The sequence below is a fragment of the Echinops telfairi genome, unplaced genomic scaffold (assembly GCF_000313985.2).
Source record: "Echinops telfairi isolate 266 unplaced genomic scaffold, ASM31398v2 ScPeMD7_3;HRSCAF=10, whole genome shotgun sequence".
Lineage (NCBI taxonomy): Eukaryota > Metazoa > Chordata > Mammalia > Afrosoricida > Tenrecidae > Echinops > Echinops telfairi.
The window spans coordinates 35641577-35658141 of NW_022103899.1; the positions used below are offsets into that span (position 1 = coordinate 35641577).

The following is a 16565-nucleotide window of genomic DNA, read 5'->3' on the forward strand; positions in this document are numbered from 1 at the left end:
TTCTTCTTTCTTTTTCTTTTTTCAATATAACTGGGCACATCAAGGATGCACCACTGGTAACCCCTGGTCATTTAGACCGTGATTAAAAGTCTTCAGGGCCCAAGTGGACACAGAGAACCGCAGCGACTCCCATCTGTTTCATGTATATCATTGCACATGGAAAACCTATTTGTCGACTATTCAACACCTGCTCATTAACAGGCTATAGGGAGACATGAAAATGGAGTTCCACAGTCATGTCATGTTTCCTTGAAAGATATGTCATAAAGATACGTTCATATTTTTGCGTATGTTTACAACAAATGTCTCTGTTGGTTTTTCAGTGCATTTTTGAGACCCAAACTGGGGAAGCAATATGAAGCCTCCTGCGTGGTACGTGCGTTTCTCCATTTAACGTGATTAATTCCATGCATTAAATGGCACATTGAACTCAGAGAAAGATGCACCATGAGTTCACTCAGCAAGTATATCTGAGTTCCTGTTTGTGGTTCTGTGGGCTAGGCATTGGGTCACTAGCAGCAAGGTTGGTGGCTCAAAGGTGGGAGAAAGGAAGGCCGGTAAGAGACTGCTTGCTCCCATAAAGATTCGTAGTCTCAGATACCCTATGGAGCAATTCGACTCTGCTAAGGCAGAAGCAACTCAACTGCAGGGAGTTTCAAATCTCGGGGCTCTATACCAAGCACTGCTCCAGGTGCTGAGGGTAAGGTAATGGTCAACATAAAGGAAAGAAGTTGCCTCCCCGTGGGTCAGGTTAGGCCGTCATCGAATAAGTGAAGGTGAACTAAGTCCCATGGCAATAAGCTTGGTGGAGAATGTAATCAGCAAGACAAGAGATTAGAGAGTACCTGAGGTAGAGGTTTGTTTGAAAGGAGTGAGTGGGGAAGGTCTCACTGCTCTTGTGACCTTTGAGCAAAGATAAGAAGGAAGAGAAGGAGAGACAGTTGAGGGGAAAGCCGAAGGAACAGTGTATCAAGAGCAGTGTTCTCAACCTGTGGGTCACAACCCCTTTAAGGGTTGAATGATTCTTTTGAAGGGGTCGCCTAATACCTCCTGCATACCAGATATTGACATTGCAATTCATAACAGTAGCAAAATTATAGTTACGAAGTAGCAATGAAAGTAATTTTATGGTTGGTGGTCATCACAACATGAGGAGCTGTATTAAAGGGTCATGGCATTAGGAAGGTTGAGAACCACTGGTCTAGAGGATCCTAGGCCAGAGTTGAGATCTCCTGGCAGGAATAGGAGAGGCAGATTTATAGGGAAGTGGGGAGATAATGTAGAATCAGGTGATAAAAGTCCTTACCAAGTATTAAAAGTCACAATCCTAACTTACAAAATTGAGATGACTTTAAAATGGATATTTGTAAAGAGCACTTATGAACTATTCAAACAAAATTGAATGTAATTCTGACCTTATAGGTCCTACAAATGTTGTACAAGCCTGAAAATGGAAGATAGAAAGTCACTGTGGTAATAATGCTCTTGATATTTAGTGCAAAATAGTGTGCACTTCAGATGCCAAGTGTGATGGATATCCCATAAGCTTACAAATTGCCATTTTCTAGACTGAGAAAATAAGACACAAATCATCCAGCAATATTGAAATGAAATTTTCACCAATGTCCTTAAAATCGGAGTTCATGTGAATAGCTTTACATTTCATGTGTTCTAGCCTAAAAGTGGACCGCTACCCATTTGAATATTGACATATATATTTACAAGTGGCTACATGAATGTCTTGTAGTAAGAAATTCTGAAATAAATTGGGCCCACAAACTATAGTGGGGGCTAATTGGCCCATTATATACACACACATATAAGTGAGAATTAGTGTTGTTGTAGCTTCTGTGTTCAAAATTGTCAGATATTATTTACAATTCTACTTTCCTATAAGGATCTATTAAACAAATTTTTTTTGGTTGAGCTTAATCACAGGAATTAAACAACTGAAATCTGCGAGCCCTCCTTAAACCATGCTGACTCTTCCACTAGCCTTATAGAGCCCTGACCTTTCTCTGTTCTTAGCTAAGATATATTTAGCATTTTAAATGCAGTCATTAAAAAACCCACTAAGCTAAGTAAGCCGCATACCATGGGTATGAAACATGGTATATATCAATTTATGTTGTTGCTAGGTGCCATCTGGTTGGTTCCAGCCCCGACCAATCCTGTGGACAGTAGAACAAAATATCAAAATCCTGTATCAACCTAAACAATTGTTGCTGTGTTTGAGACCATTATTGCAACCATTCTGCCATTCATGCCATTTACCAAGCATGGGGTCCTTCTTCAGGAACTGGTACCTCCTCACCAAAATTACGCCAAAATTACGTGAGATAAAGTGTCCCCATTCTTGCTTTTAAGCAACAGTCTAGCTGTACTTCTTCCAAAACAGATTTGTTCATTCTTCTTGTGGTCCACTGGATAGTCAATGTGTTTAACCAACACCCTAACTTGAGTACATCAAGTCTTCTGTCTCTTTCCTTCTCATTGCTGGCTTTTTTTCATATACATATGATGTATGGCTTTGGTCAGGTACACCCTAATCCAGAAAATGACATATTTTCTTTTTAAGCTCTTAAAATAGGTCTTTTGCCGCAGATTTATCTACTGTAATTTATCATTTGAGTTCTTGCCTGCTGCTTCCATGAGCATTAATTGTGGATCCACGTAAAATGAAAGTCTTGACAGCTGCACACTTTGCTCTGTGTATCTTGATGTTGCAATTGTCAAGGTTATTGTTTGCTTTATATTGATGTGTAATCCATACTGAAGGCTAAAAGCCTTTGATTTTCACCAGTATGTGTTTCAAATCATCTTTACGTTAGCATTCGATGTTATACCATCTGCAGGTTGCCAGGGTCAATGGATCTTCCTCTAAACCTGATGCCGGATTCTTTTTTTTTTTTTGCCAGATTCTTTTTTGTGGTCACATTTTATCTCTTTTATTTTTAAGTCATTTGATTGGGGACTCTTACAGCTCTTATAACATTCCATCCATCAATTGTATCAAGTATATTTGTACATATTTTGTCATCATCAGTTCCAAAACATTTTCTACTTGAGCCCTTGGTATAAGCTTTTCTTTTTTCCCTTCCCTCTTCCACCCTTTCACCCTCATAAATCCTTGATCAATTATATATTGTTATTATTTCGTATCTTACATTGTCCATTGTCTCCCTTCACCCACATATCTGTTATTCGTCCCCTTTTGGGGGGCTATATATCCAATCTTGTGATGGGTTCCCCTTTTCTTGCCCTTCCCCTTCTCCAACCATGCCCCTACACTATAATATTGCTAGTCCCACTGCTGTTCCTGGGGGTTTATCTGCCCTGAATTCCATGTGTCAAGAGCTTTTATCTCTACCAATGTGTGTTGTCTGGTCTAGTCAGATTGGTAAAGTAGAACTGGGTCATGGTAGTTGGGGGGTGGGGGTGGTATTCAGGAACTAGAGGAATGATGTGTGATTCATCAGTGCTATACTACACCTTAGTTGAATCATCCCTTCCTTATGACCATTCTCTGAGGGGATATCCAATTATCTAAAGCTGGGCTTTGGGTCTCTACTTCAACCCCCCTCATTTGCTTGGATATAGTTGTTTGTTTTGGATCTTTTGATACCTGATGCCTGATCCCATCAACACCTCATGATCACACAGGTTGGTGTACTTCTTCCATGTGGGCTTATTTGCTTCACTGCTAGATGGCCGCTTGTTTGACTTCAAGCCTTTAAGACCCCAGATGCTATATCTTTTGATAGCCAAGCCAATCCACTCTCTTCACCACAGTTGCTTATGCACCCATTTTGTCTTCAGCGATTGTGTTGGGAAGGTAAGTATCAAAGAGTGCCAGGTTATCAGAATACAGTGTTCTTGTGTTTAGGGAGGCCTTGAACAGAGGCCCAAAGTCCATCTGCTATCTTAATACTTCACCTATAAGTATATGTACATTAGCCTCTATCCCTTTCATTATAAGTTAATATATTTACATAACTATATGCCTATAGCTATGTCTCTATAAATTTCTTTTGTCTCCTACTTCTTTCCTCTATTTCCTTTCACCTTGCTCCTATTCCACTATTCTGCTCACCCTCCATTTGGCTCTCAGTATTTCCTCTTGGATACATTGCTCTTGATCAAACCCCATCCAGAATTATATGCCCTCCCCACCATCAATTTGAGATCTCCTGTTGTTCCCTTCTCTCTGAGTTTGTTGTGATGCCAGATTCTTCATCGTGTTGTCAAGCAGCTCATATTTTTACTCAGCACACAGATTGTATAACCACCGATATATGCCAAGTACCAAGCAGGTTCCATTCATAGATGTCAAATATTTATTAATTTAATTCTGATGTTTGGCAACTATACATACACACACATATATACATATGTCTGTATATATGTAGCTATGTAAATAAATTGAAATATAGCAAACCTTGTACAAGGTATAAAAATTCTTTAAAACTTGAGTTTGTAATATTTAAAATGAAATGTACAAGAATACCCAAATCTCCTTAAAATTATAACGTAACTCATTCAACCTCCAAAATAATGCACTTATCAAAACTATATAAATCATAATAATCTTTAATGTCTAGCATGCTCAATCTGTATTTAATGAATTCTATACATTCCAGGAGAATAGAAAAGGTTTGGGCCTTCCTCACCAGTCTATCCAAAGGCATGTCCTTAGTTTCTTAAAAGAAAATGTAAGACTCCACCTTTGATGGTGCTCCTTATCCAAACCTTATGCCTTTCATTATAAGGGCAAATATTTTTGTTTTAATAAATAGTTTTCTTTGAAAGACCGCTGTTTGTGTCATGTATATTCCTTGGGCATCCTAATAATCTAATAATGCAATGTGAACATTTGAGATGTTATGTTAGACAGGGTTCTCTAAAGAAACAAAACCAGGACACTACTAATTTTATATATCTTTATATAGATAGATAACATAAGAAATAAACAGTTAATTAATCTATAAAGCAGTACAAATGGCTCACTGCAACTCACTTCCATGAGACAGCTAATACACAGGCAGTCCTTCAAGTCTTGAGGGCCGCTGGTTAGTCCTCCATAGAGCAATTCAGGCTATCCGGCCACAGGCTGTAAACAGCAAGGCAGGTCACCAACAATCAGCCAGATGACCAGGTCTGAGAGTCCCCAGCTCAAGAGATATATATTCCAGTAGTGTGGCAAAGCAGGTCTTGAAGAACCTCAAGTTACAGCAACACAGTCCACAGGTTAGGCGTCCCACAGGTAGTGTAGCTTGCAAATGGAGGCACAGAATAAACAAAGCAGCCACACACTGGTCAAAGAGCGAGAGACGAGGTAAGGCTCCCCGAGCCATTTATCTCCCCGCCCTTCAACTAATCTCACATGTGTTCATTGGCCATGTTGGCACAACAAACCTACCTATCACAGATGTGTTTGGTGACTACTGCACAGAGCATATACAATTTTCTTCATTGTTGGAGCCATCAGATAACTACCAGCGCCTGTTCATTCAAGTCAAATATGTATTAACCTTCACCTAACACTTTCCTAAGACACATATATCCTGACAATTTCATAATATTCTCCCCTACCCTAAAAGTTTGAAGAAAAAATGCAACTCACCAAAGCACAAATAGTTTATGATTCCACTTACATGAAATAGGTAAATGTATAAACGCATGGTTGGTAAGTGGTTACCAAAGGCAGGATGTGTGAGCCATTTGGGGGCATTGAGTGTCTCCTTATGGTGATGTAATCATTTGGAAATGAATAGTGGTGATAGCTGCCCACATAATTAACACCACAATGCCACTGAATTGTTCATTGCAATATTAGATTGGCAAATGCTTTGTTGTAAATGCTGTATCACAGTATAATAATTTAGAGAGCGTGAGCGAGAACTGACTGGGTGAAACAAGTTTTCCTACATTGCTTCAGTCTCTGAACATGTCTCTGGCAAAGGGGGCCATTGCCAGGTCATTTCTGGCTCAGAGTGACCCTGTGGGACAGAGTCGAAGTACTCTCTAGGTCTCCCAGACTTATGTATGCATGTGGACTGTCATAGTGTCCTCCTGCCCAGAAGCTGGTAGGTTCAATCCCTTATGTTTTAGGTTAACAGCAGAACATGTTAACTGCTGCACCTAGAAGAGAAAAATTAAAAATAAAATTAGCAAAGTAAAAATAGCTTCCTTCCTTTCTTCCATCTTTCTTCTCTCTGCTTCCATCTCTTCCTCACTTTCCTTATTCAACATATATATTGAGTTCTTCTATGGTGCCAGACATTAGATAAGGAGCACCTGGTGTGACATCATTGCTGAGGTCAAAGGGTAAATCAGTGACCACAAAGATTCCTTGAAAAGGTTGAATTTTAGTTAATAAATTCTGTTGAATAAACCAAACTCAAAACTTAAATTCACTGCCATCCAGTCAATGCCAACTCACAGAGACCCTGTAGGACAGGATAGAACTGCTCCTGTGGGTTCTGAAACTGCAAATCTTGACAGGAGTGTAAAGCCTCAGCATTCTCCTGGGACAGCTGGTGATTTGGAACTGCTGGCCTCACCATTGGCAGCCCAGCCACCTCCTAACCCACTGCCCCACCGGGGCTCCTTGTCTGTTGAATACTGACAGAAATTCTAGCTCTCAAGACACATCAACAGAAGGTTGGCAATTTCATTTTGATCTTCAGTTGGATGACTCAGTAACATTAAATATATATATAATCTTACAAATGTCTCATGAAGTGAAATGCATTATATTCTTTAGTCAAAGAGGGCTTATTTTGATGGAAATGAAATTCTATAGCAATTTAACCCATAAATACATTAGCTCCAAAGTCTGCAAATAAGTGATAGGACGTGATCACTGACCGTGGACTTGCATGGCCACATAAAGAGTGGAATATAAGTGTGAACATGCCCCAAAGAACTTAGTCCAGGGATTTGCACTTGGCTGCTGGTCACTCCACCAATCAGATCCTCGATTTCCTTGGTTAATATGCTCTGTTCTTTGTATCTGCAGTCCTTTGAGCGGGTGTTGGTAGAAAACAAACTGCATGGCCTCTCTCCAGCGCTCTCTGAAGCCATCCAGAGCATTTCCAGATGGGAGCTGGTGCAGGCCGCGTTGCCTCACGTCCTGCACTGCACTGCAACCCTGCTTTCTAACAGGAACAAGCTAGGTTGGTGCCGCTGTGTTCCTTCTTCGTGCCGTGCCATTGTCCTGGGTGCCTTTAGGAGTATTCTTTTAGGAACCGTGTCGTGTTAACTCAGTGCATTCTCACAGTCCCGTCACATTGGTTCCATTATTATTCTCATTTTCCCATGGATGAAACGAGTTCTACTTTTAATATACGACATTTCTTTCAAGTACTATTCTTGGGGGGGGGGGCATTAAAATATTATAAGATATTAAGACTCTCGCTTGCCCAAGGTGAGTCCCAGGTGGGGTTGTTCCCTTTGTCCAGTCCCCAGGAAAGACACTTTTATGAATTTAGCATATGTTCTTTCAGATGTTCCCAACTTTTTGGTATTATATGAGTGTGTATGTGTGTACACAGGCATAAAAATTACTTTCCTTTTTGGATGACTTTGCATATTGCTTTTCTCACAAGACAATATGCCCTAGCCATTTACCCCCTAGTAGGGCATGTGTTTTTCCCATCGCACTCCCTTCCCTCTTTTAGGTCTCTGTTCAAATGTTTCTTCTCTAGAGACCGGAATTATAGCAATTGTTATTTTCAGAGCCTTTACTCTTTGATTTTCTGGAAATGTACGCGTGTATGTCAGAATCTGAGTAAGGGGAAGCATGTTGCTTCCGCCGTGTCGTATCATGCTGCAGGGAACCAAGGCCAATTAGAAAGCCCAGAAAAACAAGAATGAGCCTTGCCAACAGCAGTAGTAAGAAGTATTGAAAAGTGGTACTGTTTCCCAAGAAATGAGCCCCAGAGCAAAGCAAGAACGGTCTTCCCAGACCCAGGGTTGGCATCCGTTGTTCCAGGCACAGAATGAACCTTAACCTAGCTGTGTGATTGTCTCACGCAGGCCACCAGGATAAACTAGGTGTTGCTGAAACAAAGCTCCTTCACACACTGCACTGGATGCTCCTGGAAGCTCCCCAGGACTGCAACAGCGAGTGCTTTGGGGGTACAGACAGAGGCTCCAGCTGGGGTGGCAGTAGCAGTGCGTTCATCCACCAGGTTGAAAACCAAGGTTCCCCGGGGCAGCCTTGCCAAAGCAGCACCAATGACGATGAAGAGAACAACCGAAGGAAGATTTTCCAGAATGCCATGGCTACGGTGGAGCTCTTTGTGTTTCTGTTTGCTCCTCTGGTGCACAGGATCAAGGTGAGCTGACAGCTGGCACTGAAGCTTAAGTGGGTTGGAGATGAGGTAATGATGGGCCACAAATTGTATTTCAGTATTTGAAGTTCTTGTCTTTCTTTAATCTTACAGCAAACCAAGACAAGGAGAACTCATTTCGGTATTAAACTATTCCGTGTAACTCCCCAAACACAGATCTCCATATACTATTTATTTACTTAGCAGCCTCTGTGGTTCTCCATCTGCCCGGTGTGTTAAATACTGCATATGAGGTCAAGTAGGATCTGAGGCTGAGGATCCTTTCTCACTTTATCTCCTGCCACCCCCACGCCCCTGCACACTTGATGACCCAGCCACTTGGGAGCCATTCCCTACACTATTGACTCTGCCCTCCCTGCCTCCTTCTGCTCCTCTCATGGTCCTCCAGCCCCCAATGCCATCACGTCCCCTGAAACGTTCCCCCGACCTCCCCGGGTAAATCATTCTCATCTCTATGTATCTATAGCATTTTGAGACTATCGCCTCGTGGTTTCCTGACAGCTGCGGATACTTAGGGGTTTGTACTTGCTGACACTTCTTATGGCTTGCTCTTCTTAGAGGTATTCATATGGTTCCCTCGTTCAAATCCTTACTACTTACTGTCACCAGAAGGCCCTCCGTGGCCACCAGGTATAAAATGGAAGCACCTTGCCTTTGCTTCCCTTTTCCTAATGTGCATCTCCTCCTTTGCACTATTCCAGCAAGATTTTAGGGTTTTGCTCACTGCTACAGTTCAGCTCTTAAAAGAGCACAGTAGTCAAAAGGTGAGAACCACCACCGTGGCCAAGAACCGACGAAGGGTTGAATGAATGGGCAATAACCATGAATGGTTGATGAATAGGCAACAGAATGCCATAGAGAGAAATGCAGCACTGAGGTATGCTATGACGTGGATGCACTCGAACACCTCCTTCCGCAGGAAGTCAAGCCCTCACCACACTAGGAATAGTGAGTGCTGCCACTTACGTGAAACAACTAGGCCAGGCAGATGTGTAGAGACACAAGTTGATTGGTGCTCACCAAGGATGGGGACAAGGGAGGGAGAAGTGAGTCATGACTCGGGCGGCACTGAACTGTGAAAAGTGGTGGAATTTTTGGAAACAGATAGTGGTGATGATTGAACATCATGATGACTGTAATTAATGTCATTTAATTGTATGTTAATAATGCTGAAATGGCAAATGGTTTGTTATATGTATACTTACTACAATTGTTTTAAAGCTGATGGTGCTAATGTTGATCATTAACGTTTCCGCTTTTAGAAAAGAAAAAAAAATAGTGCTAGGTCCAAAGTTGATGCTCTATAAATATTTGTAGAGTTCATGTTAAAGCAATGTGACCAATGCTTTGCATTCTTTATCGGAGCCCTGAGGTGATGCCCGTGCAGGCTGGGATGCCAGGACAGTCTAGTCTTTAGCTCTGCAGGCGACCCCACCCACCAGCATGGAGATCCAGGCAGGGCCCTCAGGCTCCGCTCCATCTGAAACCGCCTTTGATATTGCCCCACATGCAGTCACTTTTCATTTGTATATATTTTCATCTATTTCTTTCCTATGTTCATCCTTCTTAGAGCTCAGTGATTTTCAACTAGGCTGGATAATGGCGAGCTTTGCAAAAACCTCACAGAGATCCTAATTTAATTGTTGTGGGTGAAGCAGGCTATGTTTTCAAAGCTCCCCAGTGATTTTAATGTGCAAGCGTGGCTGGAAACTACAGCCCTAGGTGAATTCCTGGGTCTCAGCTGCATTGATTATTCTGAGATCCCCTCCTCTGAGTACAACTTTACATGATTGTGATGGAAGTTGTTTAAAATATAACCACGGAATTGTTCCCAATGTAATCTCAGAAGCTCATGTACTTGGATGCATACAATGTAAGATGACATTTGGAATGCCTCAGACTCTCAAAGGGATGCAGTGATGGGAGCCTAAAGTTTAGTGCTTGGAAGAGGTCTTCCATTATTGATAAATTCAGGGAGCAGGGATTATAGAATGAGCAAAGTTTCCACAGTATTTATTGAACATCTATTATGCATTTCTAATTTCTATTGTTGCATGAAGCACTGTGGCCAAGGACCACAGGAAAGGTCAGGGCCAAAGGCTGTCTAATCTAGTCCTTCCCTTGAGGGATAAATATTACAAAATAATGCTACAAGGATAAAAATATATGTACTACTCTACAAAAGAAACCATAAGAGAAAGACAAGACAGCCAGCATTTAAAATGAGGGAGAAAGATGGACAATTGAAATAACTGAGAGAAATGATAGCCAAAAATAAAGCGGTATGCCAAGACTCTTCAAATCAACAGACCTCAATCACAGTAAGCACAAAAAAGTAGTTGGTGGATTCCATGTTTTGCCCCAGATTTCATTTTGATTTTTCTTAATTGCCCCAATTTCATTTTGATTTTTTTTAATTTATGGAGGCACATTTGAGTCTTTTAAAAACAATTTTATTGGCATATAATTCACATATCATAAAATCCAATTGTTCAATTACATCAAGAAGAGCTGTACAAATCATGACCATAATCAATTTTAGTTGATTTTTCTATTTTTATTATAACTTTACATAAAGCAAACCACTGTGATTTAGATAAGAATTGCAATGGTAAAGTAGGGCCATTGATTTACTCTGGAACCACTCACATGAATAATGAAAGATTTGTGAGATCAATCCACCCTGAACACAATCTTGTGAGTGACACTATACAACTCCTCCTTCTACCGGTTGTGTAACCAATTTGTACGAGCCAGTTCTTAGACACAGATTTCTTTTCCCTCAGGAGTCTGACCTCACTTTCCGACTGGCCAGTGGGCTTGTTATATGGCAGCCCATGTGGGAGCACAGACAGCCCGAAGTTTCTGGCTTCACAGCACTGGTGAAACCCCTCAGGAACATCATTACAGGTTTGTGCCCCATGTGCCCCAGGGAAAAGTGGTAGCAGACTCCACATGCCTAGGATAATATACCCTTACAAAGCCAAGAAGCATATTTCTCCAGAGAATTATCTAGATGTGTCATGAAGATGCATGAGGTGAAGCCCCAAACCAAAAGCACAAATTGTTGTGTGACTTTGGGCAAGTCACTTAGAATCCCTGTGTCTCAGTGCCCTCCTGTGTAAAATGGTAATGGTGCTTTTCTTGTGAAGTTGCTATGAGGAATAAGTTATATGTAAGACTGCTTGAAAGAATGTCCTGCACATAATAAGTGGTCTATAATAATAGTTGTTATCATATTCATTATGTCATCATTATTATCTTCATGATTAAGTCAACCCAAATCCAAACCCACTGCCATTAAGTTGATTCTGATTTATAGCGACCCTATAAGGTTTCTGATTCTGGAAATTAGGCTGGGAACAGACAGCCTAATTTTCCCCCTCAGATTGGCTGGTGGGTTTGAATCAGCGACTCTTTGGATACCCAATAACCCCAGGAGTTTCCAGGCACTTAAACAACAATGCCAGCGGGGTTGTGGATCACCATGGTTACAGCAGGCGAAATAGGAACTCATTAACCACCTCATCTTACCGTTTTACTTCTATCAAGCATGTCAGTTAGGAACTGCCTCATGGAACTATGCTACTGTGGAATTCTAGGAAGAACCCAGATGACAATTCTTTTAAAAAGCCTGGTTGCCTCATGCCTCACCTCAGAGCTGTCTCTTGCTGTGTATATAATGTTAACTGCCCTGCGCATTTCCATTTTGAGAATACAGAGACAGTGCCATCCCCTTAAAGGCGTACTGTATCCTAGACTTGTAACTTAAGAATTGACAGTTTGAACCCAACCAGCCTAGTAATCTTGTCTGGTTAAGATTACACCCAAGACAACCTTGTGCAACAATTCTGTTCTGTACCATATTGGGTTCCCATGAGTCCGACTTGATGGCCATAGGCATTTGTTTTTAATTTTTCCCAAAAGGGCTTCTTAGTAAGGTATAAAGAATTGACATAAAGTACTTAATTATAGTAAGTATGTGATCAATTCCATCCTTCTATTCCCAACCCTCTTTTCAAATATTAAAAGAGATAAATTTTTGGAAGTCTGTAACCTTTTGCCCTTGAGTTGACCCTGACTCAGTGACTCCACGCCATAGAGTTGAACTCAACCATCGGGTTTCCAAGGCGGTCACCTTGTTGGAAGCAGACTGCTACATATTACCCCCATGGAGTTTCTAGTTGATTTGAACCACCTACCTTTCTGTTAGTTGCCTCATACTTAACCACTACCCACTGTGCTACCGGGGCCACTTGAGAATCTATGAAGGCATAAAAATTATAAGGTGTGTGTGTGTGTGTGTGTGTGTGTGTGTTTTTAAATCATTCAACAGGCCAATATTTAACTAACCACATCAGTAGGGCTCCTTCTCTTAGCACTAGTTTCCTCAAAATTCCAATGAGACATGACCTCCTAACTCTCACGACCCCTGATCTTCAGATAAAAGTAGAAGTGACTTAAATATTTCATGGAGTTAGTTTAATGTGATGGTTAGAATACTCATGCTGGAGTCAGATTACCTGGGCTGTGATCCTCTGTATGAATCAAATGACCTTAGGCAAGTTACCGTGAACTCCCTGTGCCTCAGTTTCTTCATATGTGAAATCAGTCTAATAATGTACCAACTCATGAACTGACCTGTGTAAAGTGCTTATCACAAGACAGTGCACCTGTTAGGCACTATGTCAACACCATCTATTATCATTGCTTTTTGGTGTTGTCAAGTATTTCGGACATTGATCTACTGAGTCAGACTGAATAGAGAATGTCCACACTGATCGCCTAAAAAGGCAAAGAGTTTGGAGTTGATTACTTGATTTCTTTTACATATGTTTTCACATGTCTTTTTTTAAGTGTTCATTACATCCGCTGAAATAGCATCTTTATTCGAAAGTGAAATGAATGTGTGAGACAAAATGAACATAACATAATCTTATAGCATTCTCTATAATAGCACTTCCATTTCCCCCACTTCTTATAGCCAAAAGAAGTTCTCCTATCAACAGTCAAAGTCAGACCTGTGAATCACCCAATCAAGACACAAGACATCCAGAGGTGAGTTTATTATGGCCATGAGAAGAATAAACTCAGTTATTCCTTAAAAGGTGGTGCAGCTTAAGGAGTAAAACAGTTCTAGAATTGTACACAGATGATAACCCCTCCTCCCTGCATGAGAAGTCATGAATGTTCTATTTGCCAAATATGAAGAATAATTTTATGTTTATGTACCTTCTAGAAGTGTGGTGGTACTGAGACAAGACCATATATGAGTAATGCTTTATAGGAGTGGCTAGTGGACAGTATGCATTTGCTAAATGTTTGCTATCATCCCACATTAAACCCAATATAATTTATAGCCAATATCTGTAGCAGTCTATTAACTATGTTCCAAAAATATAAGAAGCTCATGTATGAATCATGGCAACTAACTCAAGAGAATTTACGTGCCAAATAAATCAATAGCATGACCTGCTCTCTCTGCCTTCCAAAGGGACTCCAGGTGGTCTGTGAAACCTTCCAGTCGGATTCCATCTCACCTACAGCCACCATTTCAGGCTGCCACCGGGTCAACTCCTTCGACGGCAGCCTCTCCTCCCAAACCTCCCAGGATAGAGGCCCATCGCATTCCAGGTACACGATTGCAATGTTAGGGACAAAAATGTATCTCCAATCACTATGAGCTAAGTAGAGGTTGTTATGTTTTTAATCTACTTAAAATGTTTGTGTGTATGTATCCTTGGTAAAGGGATAAGTAGATTTTTTAAAAGTCCAGAAATGTACTATATACAAATAGTTCTCATTTAAACCAGCTAGTATAGAAGTACGGATCCCTGATGAGATAACGGGTAGGTATTTGAATGCTAAGGCCATCCTCTTTTTGCCGCCCCTCTGCTTTACCAATAACGATGTCCTTCAGGGTCTAGACTCTCTTGAAAATATGTGCAATGTAAGACAAAGTCTTGTCATCATTGCCTCTAAGGAGTACTGTGGCCTTACTTCTTCTAAGACATATTGAGTTGTCCTTTTAGCAGTCCATAGTACTTTCAATATTCTTCTCCAGCACTAAAATAAAATGTGTCTAGCCTTCTACCATATTCCTTATTCAGTGTCCAACATTCATATGCCTATGATGCATGGAGAATACCATGGCTTGGAACAGGCGCACTTTAGTCATCAAACGAATGTCCTTACTCTTCAATATTCTAAAGTCTTGTGCAGCAGATTTACCTAATGTAATATGTCTTTTGAGCTCTTGACTTCTCCTTCCATGAGCATTGGTCGCGGATCCAAGTAACACAAAATCCTTGACAACTTGAACCTGTTCTCCATTGATCATGATATTACCTATTGGTCCAGTTGTAAGGATCTGGGTCTTCTTTACATTGAGTTGTAATCGATACTGAAAGCTACAATCCTTGATCAGCAGCAGCAAGTGCTTCAATGCTTCCACACTTTCTGCAAGCAAGGTTGTGTCATCTGCATAATGCAGGTTGTTAATGAGCCTTCCTCCAATCCTGATACTGCACTCTTCACATAATCTGGCTTCTCTAATGATTTGCTTAGCAGATAGATTGAATAAGTATGGTGAAAGGATACAACTGACACACACTTTTCCTGATTTTAAACCCTGCAGTGTTCCCTTGTTCTGTTTCTACAATTGCCTCTTGATCCGTGTACAAGTTCCCAATGAGCACAATGAAATGCTCTGCAATTCCCATCCTTCTCAAGGTTGTCCACCATGTATTATGGTCCACACAGGTGAATGCCTTTGCACAGTCAATGAAACACAAGGAAACATCTTTCTGGTCTTCTCTGCTTTGAGTCAACATCCATCTGACATCATCAATAATATCCGTTGTGCCACGTCCTCTTTGGAATCGTACCTGAATGTACTTCTGGCATTTCCCTGTCAATGTACTGCTGCAACCATTGTTGGATGATCTTAAGAAAAAATTCACTTATGTGTGATATCAATGATATTGTTCTATACAAAAGAACCAAATACTATCTGGTCCTATGCCATCCTCACAATTGGTCCTATGCCTGGACCTATTGTGGCAACCATCAACAAGGTGTCCAATCCATCTCGCTGAAGAGCCTTCCCTTTTCACTGGCTCTCTACTTTACCAAGCATCCTAATCTTTCAAGGACTGGTCCTTTGTCCAAAATACTCCTATGTGAGACAAAGTCTCATCATTCTTGATTCCCAGGACCATTACAGCTGGACAAGGATTATTTGTTCCTTCTGATGGCTGTATACAGTATACCAATTATTCTTTACCATCACCATAATTCAAATACAGTAATTCTTCTTCATTTTCCTATTCACTGTCCAGATTTCTCATGTACAAAAGGTGATTGAAAATAATATGGGTTAAATCAGGGAACCTTTAGTCCTCAAAATGGCCACATTGCTTTTTAACATTTAACATATTTAAAAGTTTAAAAGTTTTGGTTAACAAGTGTTAAGAGGTCTTTTTATGATTTCCCCAAAGCACTCCATCATTTGATTTCTTTCTCTTTTTTTAGCATTCCCTATTTTTAAAATTTTCAATATAAGCAGTTTTATTTTGACATAATTAAAACATCATACAATTCAACAGATCAAACATACCAAGAAGAGTTGTACAATCATTTCCACAATCAATCCCAGAGCACATTCTTCCTTCTAGTACTCCTTGTTACCAGTTCTCCATTTCCTCCCAAGCTCCCCTGCTGTGCCATCAACCCAGCTCCTATCTCCATAGATCGACCCATCCTGGATTTCACATCCTGAAAAACATAGAAAAAGCAGAGTCCAAAAGGCTAACAATAACAATAAAATAGAGGAAAACCCCAGTTGAAAAGAAAACAGAAAATATTAAAAACTAGGATAACTTTAAAATGGGTTAAAAGAGAGATCAAATAACGAGGTGTTATCGAAGAAGCACACCAGCCTGTCTGACCATGAGGTGTAGAAGGGATCAATTATCAGACATCAAAGAACTGAAAATCATCAGTGGTGCCCGCCTTACTGATACAACCACTGAAGACAAACGTGTGCATAAGCAAATGTGGTGAAGAGAGCTAATGGTGCCCAGCTATAAAAAGATAGAGCATCTGGGGTCTTAAAGGTTTGAAGATAAACAAGCGGCCATCCAGCTGAGACGCATCAAAACCCACATGGAAGAAGCACACCAGCCTGTCTGACCACGAGGTGCAGAA

General features: G+C 40.7%; 1 protein-coding gene across 1 annotated transcript in view; it reads left to right on the forward strand.

Moving 5' to 3' along the window:
• The first annotated feature begins 45 nt into the window (after positions 1–45).
• The window catches only part of UNC80 (unc-80 homolog, NALCN channel complex subunit), a 270330-nt gene continuing 253810 nt past the window's right edge, over positions 46–16565 (forward strand). Inside the window, exons 1-7 of the mRNA XM_045296777.1 lie at positions 46–56; positions 324–372; positions 7022–7178; positions 8041–8342; positions 11144–11267; positions 13342–13415; positions 13852–13991. Coding sequence (XP_045152712.1) covers positions 46–56; positions 324–372; positions 7022–7178; positions 8041–8342; positions 11144–11267; positions 13342–13415; positions 13852–13991 — 857 coding nt within the window. The remainder of the gene's footprint in view (positions 57–323; positions 373–7021; positions 7179–8040; positions 8343–11143; positions 11268–13341; positions 13416–13851; positions 13992–16565) is intronic.